General features: G+C 38.5%; 1 protein-coding gene across 1 annotated transcript in view; it reads right to left on the bottom strand.

The window, feature by feature from the left end:
* The window catches only part of Adgrg4 (adhesion G protein-coupled receptor G4), a 121,082-nt gene extending 116,971 nt beyond the window's left edge, over window positions 1–4,111 (bottom strand). Inside the window, exon 1 of the mRNA XM_045139957.1 lies at window positions 3,433–4,111. Coding sequence (XP_044995892.1) covers window positions 3,433–4,111 — 679 coding nt within the window. The remainder of the gene's footprint in view (window positions 1–3,432) is intronic.
* Between the last annotated feature and the right edge of the window lie 14,433 nt (window positions 4,112–18,544).

The raw sequence follows: 18,544 nt of genomic DNA, 5'->3' as shown, positions 1-18,544 counted from the left end.
AAATCAAGTTATCACACACATATATGTACATATATGTATATATGCGTATATATAGTTTGTTAAGCCATGCATACCATTAACATATATATATACATACACATTTATAACTGCACAGAAAAATATTTTTTAAAAAATTTGGTATATCTATGGAGAGACTAGAGGCTGGGTTTTACATTATATTTCATATACTTTTGCACTTTAAATATTTCAGTATACAACTATGGATATTGCATTTGAATGTTTTTTAAAATAAATGTAAGAGGCTTTAACCCCTCTTTGAATGAATTGCTAACAACTCACACTTTTACTGTCATTGTAAATAACCATACTGTTTCAACATTCCTGTGACATCTCCAAGTGTCATGAATGCTTATTTGTTAAATCCGGGTAGGTTTCACATTTTTCATTGAATGTTCTCTAAAAACTTTCTTTTCATGAATATAAATCTATATGTATATATTATATATATTGAGATTTGTAAATTGATGTACTCATTAAAATTTATTTTTAAAGGTAATAATTTTTCTATGGACCAAAAATACCAATTTAAAAATTAGGCAAAAGTTAAAGCTAGACATGTTGTGATCATTCGTACTTACTCATATATTGCCATCATTTTCTTAGATGTAATATGGTCAAGACAGAAATAGGAGAAATCCCATGGCATTGTAGTTCCTTTTGTGATGAGATTAGAAGTTATTCCAACAAGTACCCTAATTCCGCCATTGAGTTATAAGTACCAGATATTTCCTTTAAAGACAGCTTCTAAGATGTCATAAACTTTTAGGGGCCACAGAATCACTTGAGATAGTTCTGTGTGTTGTGGGTGTAAAGAGAACATGGGCTTTACAACAAACACATTGTTGTTTAAACCTCAGCTGTACTACTTACTTAATTGGTTACCTTATGAAATTTCCTTAACTTCTCTGAGCCTCTTTTCTCATCTATAAAATGCCTGGTACACCATAATAGCTTAGTACAAAGGTAGCAATTCTGTTATGAGAATGTGATTTAAAAAAAAAAAACCTAAAGACTCTGCCCTTTAGGATGGTGTTGTATACATTTCCAAGGGTTTCCTTCAGTCTAGACCACTCTGTCCTTCAGTTTAGGACCTCCTGCTGAAAGGTTTGGAAAGAACATATGAAGAAACTTGAATAGTAGAGAGAATATCTTTGACCATCTTGCTTGATTGTCACTTAGGTGATGTTGTCCTCTGTTGGTTTTATTGCATTATTTCTGTGTAATGTCCACAGGGACTCAATTACACCAAGACTCTGGATAGCATATTAAAACATGCACAAAAGAGTAAATAAATGGGAGCTATGCTACCTTAACATCCTAGTGAGATTTATTTATCTGTCAAATAGATGGTTGCAAAAGTGGTCTTTCTTCAAAGGCCGCTATAAAACCTGTTTATTCATTAAGGCCATTCTTCTAGTCACTTAGAGCAAAGATAAAATTACTTTAGTATGTGTTATATGACTGTTCAAGCTTAACCTACTAATGTCTAGATTGATATTCAGAGACCACTAGAACTATTCTCTTTCAAACAAAGCCTTGGAAAAGAAGAAAAACTGTGTCTTCAGCTCATATCACAAGGAATGATTTTTCTGTCCCTCTGCACTGGGCTAACTTCAGAAAATAAAAATCCCCCACAATCTTCCTCTACCATTAGCCAAGACAGCATACAGACTATTGGGGAAAGCATATCTCCATAGCCCATGGAGTCCTTAGGGTTGGTCTTACTCCTCATTCTCTCCAAAAATGCATAAGAACAATAAATTTTGCCCCTCTAGGAAGAAGTGAACATTTCTAAAAGTGATAAAAATCCTATCTTGACCCTGTTATCACTGACTAGCCACAATTTACCTCTGCCACTAATGTTCTTGCTGGAAAAGATTGGAATCAAGGTGAAAGTAGTATTGTAAAGATAAATACAATCTTGCATTTCTTTTGATAAGCTAGAGAGATGGAAAACATATATGTATGATCCCAAGAAGATAGGTTTTATTTTATAAGAACTCCATTCCAAACACTTATTCTATATCTTTGTACTGACAAGTGGATTTTCTGGTAAATGTCATTCCTCACTAAAATGAACCAGAGCTCTTTGGTAAATGGCTGATTCTTGAGCTGAACAGAAAAAGTACAAGATGAACCTAGAATATCTTGTGCCAGAAATCAAAGAAATGTTTAAAGAATGGTGGAATGTGTCAAAAGGACACAAGAGCCAGATTGAATGACTCCCACTGGCCAAATATAGGCCAATTTCAGTGTCACAATAAACAATAGTAGCAAATTAAAACTGAATGAAAAATTAGAGCCCATAAGTTCACAACCATATAAATAAACACATGAACAAATGAATGGATTGATGAATTTGGAATAAGAGAAAACTCATTATCACAGTATAATGAATGCAAGGTAATAAATGTAAAGAAACAATGAATTTCAACATAGTGATACAGGCAAACATCATCAATTTTTGGAAAGTTATTGGTTAAAAGTTGGATAATATAAAATTTATATAACCTCTAAATATCTCCTCTGAAATTAATTCATAATTAGAAAGGCAAAAGGGTGCTAACTTCACAACAGCAATATCTGGCAGGCAGACAATAAGATCAAGTGATCAAATTTATCATCATGAATATTGGGACATATTGGCAACCTAGGTCTATTGATGTGATGCACTGAGAAAAATGCAAAATCACTTCTGTGGTATTCTCACCAGAAATACCCTGAGGAAATCATAGACACATTCAAATTAAGGTGAATTCTACAAAATAACTGAATTTGATACAAGGAATAAATAGGTTATAAAAGATAAGGAAAGACTGAGGGTGTAAAGAGATCTGGTAGCTATGGAGAAAATTATTAGGATAATTGGATAAATTGTACTATGAATCATGAATTAGATATTAATATTGTATCAATATTAAAATTCTGATTTTTATCATTGTAATGTGGTTAAGACATTTTCTTATACTTAGGGAGCATACACTAAGACAGACAGTGGTAAAAAGTAATTATTCCTGCTTCTTACACTCAAATGACACAGAAACAAAAAGAGTAGTGTGTGTGTGTGTGTGTGTGTGTGTGTGTGTGTGTGTGTGTGTTGTATATGCACATGCATGTGTAGCAGGAGAGAAAATAGTGAGGTTAACCAATAGTGACTCTGAGTAAAGAATCTACACAATCTATTATTGATGTAATTTTTCTGTAATTTAGAAGTTATATCCAAATAAAAAGTAAAAGAAGCCAGTATTTTCTCTACATCAAAAAGCCGATGACTAAATCATGGGGAGCTTTGTATTCTAGAAGGAAGCCAGAGTCTTCATCTAGAAGTAACTAAACGAGAACTATTTTTGAGCACAGGAGTACTATGCCAATTCTACCCTTGTTAAGGAGAAAATTTCACAAGTTACTCACAGCAGTGCAGTCTCCTGTCAATTGTTGGAATGATCTTGTGGAGGATCCAAACATCTTCTTCCCAACTAACTATATTTCCATGTAAGCACTTTGTAAACTCTTCATTTCTAAGGATGTGGTCCCAGAGTTGAAAATAGTACAGGCTTCCGGTAAAGTGAGCTGCTGTGCTTTTAACCTGGATCTCTCCACTCTTGGGAAAATACCCTAAAACCAAAGTCCCACCAGGAGTCAGAGTGTGTGGCTGATCCATTATGACCAGCATTCTTCTTCTATTCAGAAGGAGCTTTAACCTGCCCTTCACACCATCCCAGAGCAAACACAATGTATGCCACTGAAATGGAGTCAGGTGGTAGTTGATATGGAAGGTCCTGCCCAAGTTGTATAATATCAGCTGCTGATGATTCCCTGCAAGTCCAAGATCTATGTATTCTCTGCCCAAGAGGGTGTTATTAGAAATATAAGAGAAGGCCATCCAGTGACTTGAGCTGTTAGCCATGAACATCATATCAATGCATGCTGTGAGTTGACTGAGTTCAGGAATGGTGTGGGCCAGACTGACAAAGGTGTCATTCCTTCCGTGAAAATCCAGCCTTTTTCCTTTCAGTGAAAGTGTATCTATCCGAATTTGGAAAAGAATGAAAAAGAAAACAAATGAAATTTCAGTTACATTTTTCATCATCTTTGGCAGTATAGTCAAATTGTACAATGTAACTGTGAGTCAATCCTGATGCAAATAAGGGAATAGGAGACATACAAAAATCATCTCTATTTGACATTGACATGTGATTATTTGGCAGAAGAGTGTCTCCCTAATTATATTTTTGCCTGGGCTAATATGAAAAGTTAGACTAGTGCTCCCTGAGCACACACCAGCTGGACAGTTTGGAGACAGTAGCGTGTGGCTAGTGGGAGGAGAAGGCCAAGGAAAGGCAGTCTGGACTTCAAATTGCTCCACATAACCCTCATGCATATAATCAAAAGAGAATCATTTCCGCCCACCTGTCTTACTACATTCATGATGCAACAGCAATTTGTTTCTCCAGTGCCTTTCTCCGAGCTAAATTATCTGATTGCTTCTGCCTCTGGAGACTGCTTCTCACTGAAAGGCCCTGAGAAAGGCCGGAATGTCCAGGTGGACAGCTCAGAAACGACCACAGGAAGGGAAGAGAAGGTCCTTCCCCTGGGGCTTCCTTCCCTTTCCTTACTAAGGACTGCACTGGCCTCAAGGCCCTCTAGATGGCGATGGACCCAGTTCCCACTAGTTCTGGAGACAGCTGGGGTAGAATCCTGGCTATAGAATTTACCAGTTGTCAAACCTTGAAGAAGTAACTGAATCTCCCCAGGCCTCAGTATTTGCTTCAGGAACATGGGGATTTGGGATGCAGTATTGTATATTTTCTTGACAAAAGCAGCCAACATTTACATTGGAATTCATACGAGATAGTCCTTATCTACATTCAAGATCATTTGAAGATTAAATGAGATGATTTAGACAAAGTCCTTTCAGACTTTATTGAAAGACATGTCCATTGGGACAGGCTTTTTAAATTTTTTTTTATTTATTTATGAGAAAGAAAGAGACAGAGAGAGAGAAAGAGAGAATGGGCACGCTAGGTCCTCTAACCACTGCATACAAACTCCAGACACATGTGCCCCCTTGTGCATCTGGCTTACGTAGGTCCTGGGGAATCGAACCCTGGTCCCAAGGCTTCACAGGCAAATGCTGTAACTGCTAAGCCATTTCCCCAGCACCCCCTGGGACAGTTTTTGACAGGCAACTTGGAATCATCTAAAATATTTCAATTAGGCATGCCTTTGTGTCATAAGAAACTACTGAATTGGGGTAGTGTCACCGCTACAAACCTCACAGCTTCAAGCTAACAGGCAAGTACGTGAGGATCACCTCACATCAATATAGTTCCAGAACCAGTAAAACCCAAACCAAGCCACATTAAAGCTTTGTGGAAGAATGGAATTGTAATTTCTCTCCACAGATTGAGAGTTGGAATGTTGGAGCCACCACTCTGAATCACTGGCTTCCATAGTAGCACATTACAAATGCTTATGGGAAATAAGTTCTTCCCTGCCTCTGAATACCTCTAGATGTTTTCTATGAAGTGTTCTCTCCCTCCATTTTGCTATTCCACATCCTCCAAAGCACACACGCATGTGGACATGACTGTCCACACATACACACATTCTTAACCTGTACCTCTATACAGAATCTCATCCTTCCTACCTGCCAGAGTTATTGCTGAGCCATGATAGTAGATGAGTAAATAATTATCTCACTCCCTGGCTTATGTGATTCTATTATCTTGTCATCATGTGGATCATAAATCAACAATATATTACACCCACAATATGATAATAACTATGAAGTTCAAGCCTTGGCTATTGTTGATTACAATTGCTTTTGTGTTCAATAAAACAGAATAGCGTCAAATACAACATTTAAGAATGGGTTTTAGGTGCTGGAGAGATGACTTAGTGGTTGAGGCACTTGTCTGCAAACTTTAAGGACCTGGGTACAATTCCCAAGTACCCACATAAAGCCAAATGCACAAAGTGGAGCATACATCTGGAGTTGGTTTGCAGCATCTAGAGGCCCTGGCATGCCCATATTCATTCATTCTCTCTCTCCTTGCAAATAAACATTTTTAAACAAAGAATGGGTTTTAGAGCTGGAGATATTACTCAATGGTTAAGGTGCTTGCTTGCAAAGCCTAATGACCCAAGTTTGATTCCCCAGTACCCACATAAAGCCAAGATGGCACATGCATCAGGAGTTTGTTTGCAGCTGCTGGAGTCCCTGCCTCTCTCTTTGTCTCTGTCTATGTCTCTCTCTGTCTGCAAATAAATAAATAAATAAATAAATAAGTAAATAAATAAATAAGAATGTACATAAACCTCTGGGTCTTAACTGGCCCTTCATAAAGAATATGTCATAGTCTCATATGGTCTGCAAGAGCCTCTCTTCCCTGCAATGCCCCAATATGAAACCAGTTTTCAAAAGAGAGGAATGATCAATTTAAAAAATTAGAAAGATAAAGACAATACCATAAAGGAATGCCTCTTTGTTAGTTCCAAGCTCAAATTCAAACAAATTGAATACCAGTTTTCTCTACTGGACTGACGCAAAACTTGTTTACTTTTGTAATGGGGTGTTGGTATATAGTCCAGGCTAGCCTGGAACTCATTATGCAGCCCAAGCTGCCCTCAAACCCATAATACTCCTGCCTCTACCCAAAGTTCTGGGGTTACAGGTATGTGCTGTAGACTGATAAAATTTTAAAATCTGCGAATACCTGGTATTGACAGGCCTGTAGGGAAATGAGTCACTCTTATATGCTGCTGGTGGGAGGGCCAATTAAGTAACATTTTTGAAGAGCAATTTTCCATTGTCTATGACATTTTTATTTTGTATAATTGTGCATATACTTTTGACCTTGAAATTTTAGTTCTATCCGTTTATTCTCAAATAAACATATATACAAAAGATATAAGTACTAATTATTTATTGTACCATTGTTTCTATCCAAAAAAAATTTGAAAAGCTTGTGCATCTGTCAATAGGTGGCTAGTTGAAAATATTGCTGTCTCTGTCCAATAGAATATTAAAGTGCATACAGTCAATCTGTGTCATCATGGAGAGGTTTGTCAAGGATAAATATTTTGTGAAATGGAGTTTCTTGGGTGTACTGACAGTATTTATTATCTCTTCAAAATTATAAGAAAAATGTGTGCTACTATAGCACTAGAAATAAATCTGAAAAGGCCCACACCAGTTAAAAATGAGAGGTTAATATTTAGAGGGAGTTTGATTATCTATTACTTATTTCAGTTAATAATGGCATTTTAAACAATTATGTGTTACACTTATAAACAGAAAATAAAGATATACAGATGGCTAGCTTAATGGATAGATGGGTGGGTGTATATCACAAAAGAATGAAAAGGAAGAATGAAAAGGAAGAGAAGGGATATAGGAGGGAAGAAGGGATGAAGGAAGAGAGAGAGAGAGAGAGAGAGAGAGAGAGAGAGAGAGAGAGAGAGAGGACCACTTGTGGCTTTCCTTTCAATCCTGAAGACAGACATGAGCAGAAGCATGATGTCCTAGAGTCTGTAAAACTGGACTTGGGTCCCAGTTCAGACTCTTCCCTGCCACATGGACAGTGGCAATGAATACACTTGAAGCCCTTTGGACAGCATCTGGCCAATAGTAAGCACTCTACAAATGTTAACCAAGTGCATTCTTGTCACGGTGTTGTACTTCATTCTTCTGGTAAGATGGGAAGGCGCATTGTAAAAGATGACACAATACTACCATTTAGGTAATCTGCGTGAGGATGTTTATAAACTGTTAAGTGCTATGTAAATGTCATCCTCAATGCAGTACATTCTTAGAAGCCTCTTTCTTCTTCTGCAACCACATTTCCAACCCTTCACAGCGTCCTCCTACAAGGCTCTGAGGAGGCCAGACTGAGGCCAACAGGGGTTTGGTCCTTATGCTTGGCCAGGCTGGCAGCCTTCTCCACCAGGCCTCTCAGGGGTCTACTACAAAGGCCACTTGTACCTTTGCATACGATTTCGCTTGGATGCCGCCATCTGTTCCCCAGCATTTTTCAAGTTCAAATTGTATGGTTGCTCCCCCAAAGTGTGTTCACTCTTGAAGTCCTTGATGGTGTCTCTTCATCTCTATCCACTCTTTATTTTATTCTAAAACTCATTTATTGTTTTCTCTACTTAAAAAAAATGAGAGGCATTTTGTTCAATTATATAAAGTGATGCTGTATGCATTGTTTTAAAGAGAAAATGTTTATTTCAGAAAGTGAAGAGACAAGGCCAAAGCCAGTCAGCGAGTTCTGTAACCAGATATAGGCAACATTAACTTGTTGGAGCATTTCCTCTGGCTTTGCTTCTTTCTGTGTGGCTGAAGCCATACTGTATTTTTGATCTTTGTCCTATCTCACTTAACATTGTACGATAAGTGTGTTTCACCTTAAGGAAAAAATCCTCATCATGAGCCATATAGTAATGCCTATGTCACATCCCAAGAAGCACCAAGAACCATTTCATTTGTACTGAAAAATTCATCATTTTAATATACATTTTATTCATCTATATGAGATAGAATGAGAGAGAGAGAGAGAGAATGAGGCAGATAGAAAGAGTGAGATGGATATGCTAGGGCCTCCAGCCACTGCAAACGAACTCTAGACACATGCACTACCTGTGCATCTGGTTTTATGTGGGCACTGAGGAATTGAACCTGTGTCCTTAGGCTTTGCAGGCAAGTGCCTTAACCATAAAGCCATCTCCCCAGCCCATATTCACCATTTTAAAGTGTACAATTTAGTGGCATTTAACATGTTCAGACTAGAATATAACCATCACCATTACCTGATTACAGAACATATTCTTCACTCCCAAAAGGAAACATTGCAGCTTGTTTTCTATCTCTACGGATTTGCCTGTTCTGGACGTTTCATAGACAAACACTAATGCAATCAGTATGTGGCTTCTTGTATCTAGCTTCTTTTACTTGGTATAATGTAGCGTATATCAGCACTTTATTCCTTTCCATGGTTGAATAATATTCCATTGCATGAATGGCATATTTTTTTGCATTGATCCATCTGTTAATGAGCATTCAGATTGTTTCTACAATTAGCTATTATGAACAGTGTTGCTATGATTTTTTTGTCATTTACTTTATATCATTAAAATGATTTTATTTCTTTTCTTGCAACTCATTTTTTGGTTTTTAAATTGTGTGTGTGTGTGTGTGTGTGTGTGTGTGTGTGTGTGTATGCTTGTGAGTGTGAGTGCAGGTACACACATGCCACAGCACACATGTGGAGGTCCGAGGACAACCTCCAATGTCAGTCCTGACAATTCCACCTTGTTTGAGACAGGATCTCTTTTGTCACGTCCCACTGGCCTGAGAACTTCCAGGGATTCTCCTGTCCTTGCTTCCCATATTACTGTAGAAGTGCTAGGATTCAGATACACTTTACTGCAGCTGGCTTTACATGTATTCTGAGGATCCAAACTCAGGTCCACACATTTGTGTGGCAAGTGCTTTATCACTGAACCATCTTCCTAGCCTAGTTTTGTTTGTTTCAGAGGGATTGCTTTGTTTGTGCTTTGTAACAAGGTGTATCCAGCATGCCCAACTTATGTCATTCATTTGGTTTTTTAAAAAAAATATATTTATTTATTTGAGAGGAGAGAGAGAGAGAGAGAGAGAGAAGGAGGGAGAAAATGGCCATGCCAGGGAATCTTGCCACTGCACACAAACTCCAGATGCATGTGCCAGTTTTGAGCATACATAGGTAATAGGGAATCAACCTCTTAGCAGCATGTTTTGCAAGCAAATACTTTTAACTGCTAAGCCATCTCTAGAGCCTCATCATTTTGTTTCAACATGTTTGCATTTCCTTTTGAATTACTGGGTCATATAGTAATTTTGTCTGTAACCTACTAACAGCCAAGCTCTCAATAGAAATATTTTACATTTCTTTCAGCAATGTATAAGGGTTGTAATTTTTCCACAACCCCACCGATACCTGCTGTGTCTCAGTATTATTTTTATTGCTGTTGCTATTTTCATTGCCATCTTAGAGGGTATGAAATAGTATTTCATTGTGGTTTTGATTTCCATTTCTCTAATGGTTAATGACATGGAGCATCCATTCATATTATTGTCAGCCATCTGCAAATCTTATGAAGTATCTACTAAGTCCCCAAGCCCTTTCAGTTGGGCCTTTGCCTTTTTTGTCATTAGATTGTAAGCATTCCTTATATCTTCTGGGTACTAGAACCTTATCAGATACATGGCCTGCAGATATATTCTCTCATTCTGTAAGTTGTCCTAATAAGGTCTTTGAGTATGAAAGTTTTTAATTTGGGGGAGCTAAGGATGTAGCTCAGTTGGTAGAGTGCCTGACTAGTATGCAGAAGGCCCTGGGTTCAATCCCCAGCACCTCATAAACCAGGAACGGTCTATGCATTCAGGTGGGGCATCAGAAATTCAAGGTTATCCTTGGCTACACAGTGAGTTTGAGACCATCCTGGGCTACATGAGGTGCTGTCTCAAAAGCAGAAAGGTTTTACATGTTGTGATGCCCACTCAAGTGCAATAGTGGCACACAGCCATGGTGGGGAAGCAACTGCTCTTGATTTGGCTACCTGATCCCCTCAGTGGTATGGGTCCCATAGCTGGAGCTGGGAAACAAGTAAGAACCATATCCAAACATAAGACCACTCTCCAATATCAAGCTACCATCAATAATGGGCTACAAGAGGGCCTACACTTATTAAACTCTCTATTTAAATAGGGTTATCTCATTTGTCCTGGTGCTAACTTACTCTCCATTGGAGAATCTACTTCTCTTTTTCAGATAGATGCAGATCCTAAAGAGAGAGCCACCCCATCATACCTCAAAAGGGCCCCAACTGAAACTAAGGAAAATTGGCGAAACAAGCAAGGGTGCTGTTTTCCTGATGAACCAGATATCAGAACAAGGGGGAAGGAGACCAACACAGAGAAAAATCAACTCCTACCAAATCAGAGAGCCAGAGCCTCAGAGGCCCCCAACACCTCATCACTGAAGCAGACCACAAATGGACCCAACATGGCTCAGGGAAGTTTTGCAGAAGAGGGGGCGGAAAGAATGTCAGAGCCACATGTTGGGTCATGATATGCAGAAACATTTATCATACCAATAACTGTGGGCTAACTCCACAATGCATGACCCATATGCCTCAACAAGGAGGGGTCAATGGGGAGGGTGTAGGTCACAGATGAGCCTAATAATGGTACCAAACTGCCTGTATTTGCTGAATAGAAAACTAATTTTAAAAAAGGTTTTAGCTTTGATCAAATCCAATTTATTGTTTTGTTTTGTTGCTTGTAATTTTGGTATCATTTCTAAGGATTAATTTCCAAATTCCAAGCCATAGAGAGCCTCCCTTGTTTTCCTGCCTATGTTTTATAGATATAGTTCTTACATGTAGGTATTTCACTCATTTTGAGTTAATATTTTTACATAATATGAAATTATGAGGTGAACTTCACTGGCACATAGTATGTCCTCTGTAGCTGTTCATTTCATTTGTGGCTGTACCTCATTTTAAGAGACAGAGTTGTAGGTTGATGAGTGGGAAAGTGGGATGCTCCCCATTGTAAAATTGTCAGAATGTGGATGAGGCATCTAGAATAGTAAGCATACTGAATGTACACCCTGCCTTCTGCTTTAGGGAATGTTTTGCAAAAAAAAAAAAAAAAAAAATCAATAGTGAGTGCCTTCTCCCTATCAGACCCTCAAAGGAATAAGTATATTGCTTTTAACATATGGAGTAAAGTGTTTAGAACTGTAAGGGATAATCTAAACAGTACTTTTACATCGATTAAACATTAGATTCATTCTAAACTGACTTTTATCCCCTTCCTGTAATATGTCCTCCTTAACGTGTGTAAATGTCACAAGCTTGAGAACTTAGATTCCAGATATACTGTCTCACATATCTTGGAAGAGAAAAGAAATGGAAGGATCCCAAAAACTGGTACTGTGGGCATGATCTGGTCCCCTGTTACTCCCCTATGAAGGCATGTGCTTGCCTCTTTTTGACTGAACAGCTCTTAAGCCAGTCTGCCTGACAGAACATGTCTGTGTTGTTAGTCTGAGCTGTCATAACAACGTACCACAAACTGGATAGCCTAAGCAACATGAATTTATTGTCTTGCCTTTTTGCAGGCTGTTGGGCAGCATGATCCCTTCTAAGGGCTATTACTATTAGGGAGAAATCTGCTTCTTGGTTCTTTCCTAATTTTTTCATGGTTAGCTGGAAAAATTTGGTGTTTCTTGATCTGTAGGCAAGTTACTTCAGTATATGCCTTTATCTTTACATTGTCTTTTCCCTGTGTACATGATTAGGTTCAGATTTCCTCTTTGTAGAAAGTTGTAATTCATATTGGATTTGGGGCCTGCTCTACACCACAATGATAACTAATTACTTTTACAATGACCCTGTTTCCATATAAGATCACATTCTGGGACTGGGTGTGGGTTGGCTCAGAAGTCAAAGGCACTTGCTGACAAGCCTTTTAACCTAATTCTGATTCCCTAGCACCATGTAAAATTGAATGCAAATTGACACAGATTTCTGTAATTCCAATACACCTACATCAATGATAGGCAGAGCCAGGAGAATTTGGAAGCTTGTGGTCCAGATAGACTGACCTGTGTAGCAGCAAAAAATACATAAATAAATAAATAAGGGAGACCATGTCTAAATAATCATGAATAGACTAAGAGCCTTTACAAGCATGCCCTAGCATGTATACCCACCTCCCATACACATACAAAAATGAAATATTTTTAAAATATACTATGAGAAATTGACAATTGAGAGTTCATAAATTTGAGAGAGGAATAATTCAATTGATAATACTGTAAAAGAATCAAGACATAACACAATCTTGAATTCAAAGTCCTTGTCATATCACCCATCAAAACACATGTCTTCATTCAGAAAGTCATAAACCCCCTAGAAAATGGATTCATTCAGCAAAGGTGACTATTGAGCATCAACTATGTGTCAATGCTAAAGTGCATTAACATAGTGAAGCTGGAAATGCATCCTATCAGAGAGGAGAGAGAAGGCAGGATAAATGGGAAATAGCTCATCAGAGGTCATTTATACTTTGGGGGGGCAGAATTTAATTTAGTGATAGAAGACTTTCTTAGTATGTAAAAGCCCTGAGTTCAATCATCAGCACAACAAAACAACAACAAAAACACTTATTGTTACATTTTGCAGAATCTGACCACTCTGGAGGTGAACATTCTGTCAAAGGTATTCCATGCCTACCCAAGAGAAAATGTCACCCCAAGTCATCAAAGGAAGAAAAGCAGGCATAGGCATGCCTTTCCATATTACTTAAAGCAAGAGGTTTCTATCTGAATAAGAGCTCTTTTGGTTCTTACTATTATAAATTCTTGTAAATCAATATTCTAGAGCATTGAAAATAATTGTAGAACATTGTATGATTTATTTTCTTGTTGATGGGACCAAACACCAGAACATAAGCAGCTTATAGAAGGGAAAAGGTGTATTTCAGCTTATGGTTTCAAGAGGGAAGTTTCATCATGCAGGGGAAAGCATGGCAGGTGCAGACAGCTGGTCATTCCATCTTAATATCAGCATGGAAGAGGTAGAAAAGAACAACCTGAGTGTGGCAAGTGGAGCTGGAGTAAAACATCCCAAGGCTTCCCCCAGGGACACATTCCCTCCAGGAAGGCTCCACCTCCCAAAAGCTCCACTCCCAAATGGAAATTGGGCATTCAAAACTGAGCTATGGGTTATGTTTTATATTCAGACCATCACACCTACATTCTTGTTTAGCAAACCTATGGCTTTCCATGCAAATATAATAGACAGGTACCTGGTAACAAATGGGGAAAGGACTCTGTTTCCCACATTACCACAGACATAGTACATTTCTACCTACTGCCACCACTTCCCACTGGTCTTGCGAGTGGTGTTGTAGGTACTTTCTCATTGTTGAGACAAACACCTGACCAGAAGCAGCTTATAGTAGCAAAGGCTTTCTTTCAGGCTTACAGAATCCAGAGGAAATTTTGTCATGGTGGAAGAAGCTACCTCACTTTCATAGATCCATAGCAGAGCGATACCACCAATAGCCAGCAAATGCTTTTTATATGTCCAGTAGAACTGGACTAAAGATCTGCCCCCAATGAAACATCCTAGAGCAGAGCTGCTGGAAACTCAAATTGAAAGCTCAATCTTAATCAAAAATATCTCAGGCAGCAAAAGCTAAGACCCTAGTGCTGAAGACACCATATGCTTCTGACACAGAGCACAGAGAGACCTGGCTGGAATTCAGAAGAAAGCCAGTCCCCAGACAGTTAGTCTGTCTAATGCTGGAAAACAGTACATGAGCTACTGGGGGAAAAATGGCTAACAAAGTTCTGAGCAACCGGAGGTCTAAGCTACTCAGAAGCAAACACCCTGACAGGATGTACACACCAGTGCAATAGTGGCACACAGCCTCAGTAGGTAGCCAATAGATTTCTGATTGGCTAAGAGATCCACTCAATGTAAAGGAGCCCCTATCTGGAATTAGGAACAAGATCAGAATTCTATGGAAACAAAGTTTATGCTCTCCAGTGTCAAGCTCTCACTAGTCTTTGGCTAAAAAAAAAAAAAAAGGCTTACGTGCATCAAATTTTCCCTTAATTAATAATGCTTATCCCATTTAAACTAAGCTGACTTCACTATCTGTTGGAGAATCTATTCTTCTTTTTGCAGAAGGTAGTGAGTCCGGACGAGATGAACTACCCCTCACACTTCAGCCAAGCCACAGCTGAATCCACAGAGGAATGGGGGAGATGAGCAAGAGTGCTGCTTCCATGCTGTTCCTGATAATCAGTGCCAAGGTGCAGGAGACAGACCCTGAGGATACTCAACATCTACCAAAGCAGAGATCCAGAGGCTCCTAAGAGATCATCACTGAAGTAGACTTAAAACTCACTCACCACAGCTCAAGGAATTTTGCAGAAGAGGGGCAGAAAGATTGTAAGAGCCACAGGTTGAGATATCATGCCCAGAGGCATTCCCTCCCCACAAAAATAACTGGCTGCTGCTCCCACAATGCATGAACTACAACCCCATAGGGAATAACTGCAACTCTACTGAGAAGTGTCCCCAATGAAACATCTTGTTAATAACAATAATAAAATAAATAAATAATAAAACCTTTTAAATATTAAAAAAATCTAAAGGTATGGGGGACACATATTCACACTCAAACTACCACACTATAGTAATGCTTTCTTAAACCAGATCTCCCATGTATAAAAGCATCCAGCATTGAGCCCTATTCTCATCACCTTCAACAGTCATAGAGCTCTTCAGCACATCCTCTCCTCCAGGAACCCAACTACTGACCACATGTGTGGCTTACAAAGATTTCGTAAAACAGGAGGCAAAGGAATTACCCTCACATAAGTAATGTGACTGCTCTATCAAATCCTGCATTCATTGTTCATGTCTTAATTCAACAAAATAGATGATCTTACTCATAAAGCCTAAAGCTCTCTGGAATATTAATTTTCTATGTACCGGTGTTAGAATGCACTCCTAGAGTGAATATGAAACACAAGGTCCCTGGCCTTGTTAGCTTGCATTCCAGGGATAGCAGCAGTCAATAAATAAGTAAATAAAATAATTACAAATTGTGAAAGTGCTCTGAGAGAAATTAACAGGCTGATGAGATAGATAATGGGAAAATCAGAAATGATGAGAATAGGAATGTCTGAAATAGATAGGATAGTGAGAAAAAGCTTCTTTGATGGAAAGTCATTTTATCTTAGTCCTGAGGTATGAAATGGGATCCAGGGTTATGAAGAAAGGTAAGGGATAACTCAGGCAAGGATAACAGCATGTGAAAAACTTTTTTGGTGGGCTGTACTTGGCAACTTCAAAGAATAGAAAGAAGCCAGCATGTCTGGAGCAGAGAGTGGGGAGCATGGCAGAAAATTACACCCAAGAGGCAATATGGCATGAGATTATGCAGTGTCTTTTAGGTCTTGCTGAAGATCTTGGATTGTATTCTATTATGGGAACTACACATCAAGCTTTGAGTTAAAAAAAAAAAATGGCATGACCTGACTTGATCGCTGATACTGCTGTGATGAAAACAGACTGTAGTAGAAGCAGAGGTTCCAGTTAGGAAGCTATTGAAACAATATGAGAGAAGATAACATTGGCCCAGAGGATGCCGGAGGCAGTGGAGATGGGAGAGGAGAGCAGAGTTGAAAAAAGGAGAAGAGGAGGGGAAAGAAAAGAGTGACAGACATACAGAGAGACATGGAATCTGATTTGGAGTATCTTTTCAAAATGGAATAAACTAGAGTCAATGGATTGAATGAGGAGGATGAGGGAAAAAGAAAGATGCAGGTCAGGTAAATGGATGCACAGAGGAACTATTCCTAGATTAGACCTAGGCCAGCCTGGTCTCCATAATGAGTTGCAGAGCAGTTTGGACTACATAGAAAGATGATGTTCCCCCCAAACAAACAAATGAATAAATAAATAAACATCATCTGTTCTTGCACAAGAAAAGATGTGTAATACTGTTACTCAAAAAGAAACCACAATGGGGCTAGAGAGATGGCTTAGTGGTTAAGTGCTTGTCTGTGAAGCCCAAGGACCCCAGTTTGAGGCTCGATTCCCTAGTACCCACGTAAACCAGATGCACAAGGCAGTGCATGCTATCTGGAGTTAGTTTATAGTGGCTGGAGGCCCTGTTGCTCCCATTCTCTCTCTCTCTCTCTCTCTCTCTCTCTCTCTCTCTCTCTCTCTCTCTCTCTCTCTCTCCCCCATTTCCTATTTCTCTCTGTGTCTGTCACTCTCAAATATTTTTTTTAAAAAAGATTTATAAAAGGAAACCACTTCACACCACTGTATTGGCTATAATCAAAATACAAGCAACAGCAGACATTGGAAAGCAGGTGGAGAAGTCAGATATCTCATGTACTGCTATCTGGGATATAAAATGAAGCAGCTTATTCAGGAAATGAACTGTAAGCTCCTCAAAATGTTAACGATAAATTTACCATGTGACTCACCATCTCTCTACTCCAAAGTGTACTCCCAAAAGAAATGGATGCCTAGACCCACACAAAACCTGGGCACAAATATTCACAACAGTATTATTCATGCTAGCCAAACAATAGAAACAACTCAAATATCTATCAACAGATGCATAGAAAACTATGAGGAATAACCACACAATTAACTATTATTAATGGTTAAAAGGAATTAACTGAGGATGCATCCTACACATGGATGACCATTGAAAACATGTTAAGTAAAAGAAGCCAATCACAAGAGGTCAAATATTACATAATTTAATTTATTTAAAATTTCCTTACATGGGCTAGAGATAAGACTCAGGGGTTAAAAGTACCTGTTTACAAAGCCTGATAGCCCAGGTTTGATTCCCCACTATCCAGGTAAAGCCACATGGTCAAAGTGGCACATGCATTTGAAGTTTATTTGCAGTGGCAACCACCCTGGTGTGCCCATTCCTTCACCTCTCCTTGTAAATAAGTAAAAATATTTTTAAGAGAAATATTTTTTAAATGAAATAAAGTTCCATTAAGAGGCAAATTCACAGAGTCAGAAAGCAGACCTGTTGTTGCCAAGATCTAAATTGAGCTAAAAGGAGAGTGAGGGTGATAGAAATCTTCTGAGGTTAGGCAATGGTGATGGTTACATAACTTTGCACATACACTAAATATCATTGAGTTGTAAACTTTAAGTTGGTACATCATATGGTATTCAAATTATAGTTTTTAAAGTCATTTTAATGGGTCAATCCCTACAACCTTCCATAACAGCCTTAGCCCTTTCTGTGATGATGGAAATGCTTTATCTGTACTTCCGAATATGGTAGGAACTAGCCAGCTGTAGCAACTGAGCACTCAAAATGTGATATGTGGTAATTAGGACTTAATATTTTATTTTAAACTGATGAAGATTTAAAAAGTCATGTTGTAAGTTATCACCATATTGGACATGTCAACTCTAGAGGTTACAGAAGTTTTCAATTTCTACTCAAAGATCATTCTTCAGCTCTTCTTTCTCACTAAATGACTTCTTTGAAAATACGATTGTTCCTGGCTGTGCAAGAACCTTTCAGATGAAGAGATTCTGAACACATCCTGACAGACTCTGACCAAGGTCATTTGTAAATCATATGGACCAATTTAAAAAAGAATTAACAATTCCAGGGCTTGAGAAATGGCTTAATGGTTACGACACTTGGCTGCAAATCCAAAGGACCCAGGTTCAATTCCCCAGGACCCACGTAAGCCAGAGGCACAGGGTGGTGCCTGCTTCTGGAATTCATTTGTGGTATATTGAGGCCCTGGCACACCCATTCTTTCTCTCCCCCCACCCTTGCCTTTTTCAAATAAAAAATAAAAATTAAATATTAAAAATTAAAAATTCATATATGTATATGTTTTAATCATACATCCGTTTCCCAGATAGTCTCCCTTCTACTTTCATGTCT

The sequence above is a fragment of the Jaculus jaculus genome, chromosome X, assembly GCF_020740685.1.
Source record: "Jaculus jaculus isolate mJacJac1 chromosome X, mJacJac1.mat.Y.cur, whole genome shotgun sequence".
Classification (NCBI taxonomy): domain Eukaryota; kingdom Metazoa; phylum Chordata; class Mammalia; order Rodentia; family Dipodidae; genus Jaculus; species Jaculus jaculus.
Note: the sequence above shows the minus strand (reverse complement) of the source record. Positions and strands in the feature narration are given on the sequence as shown.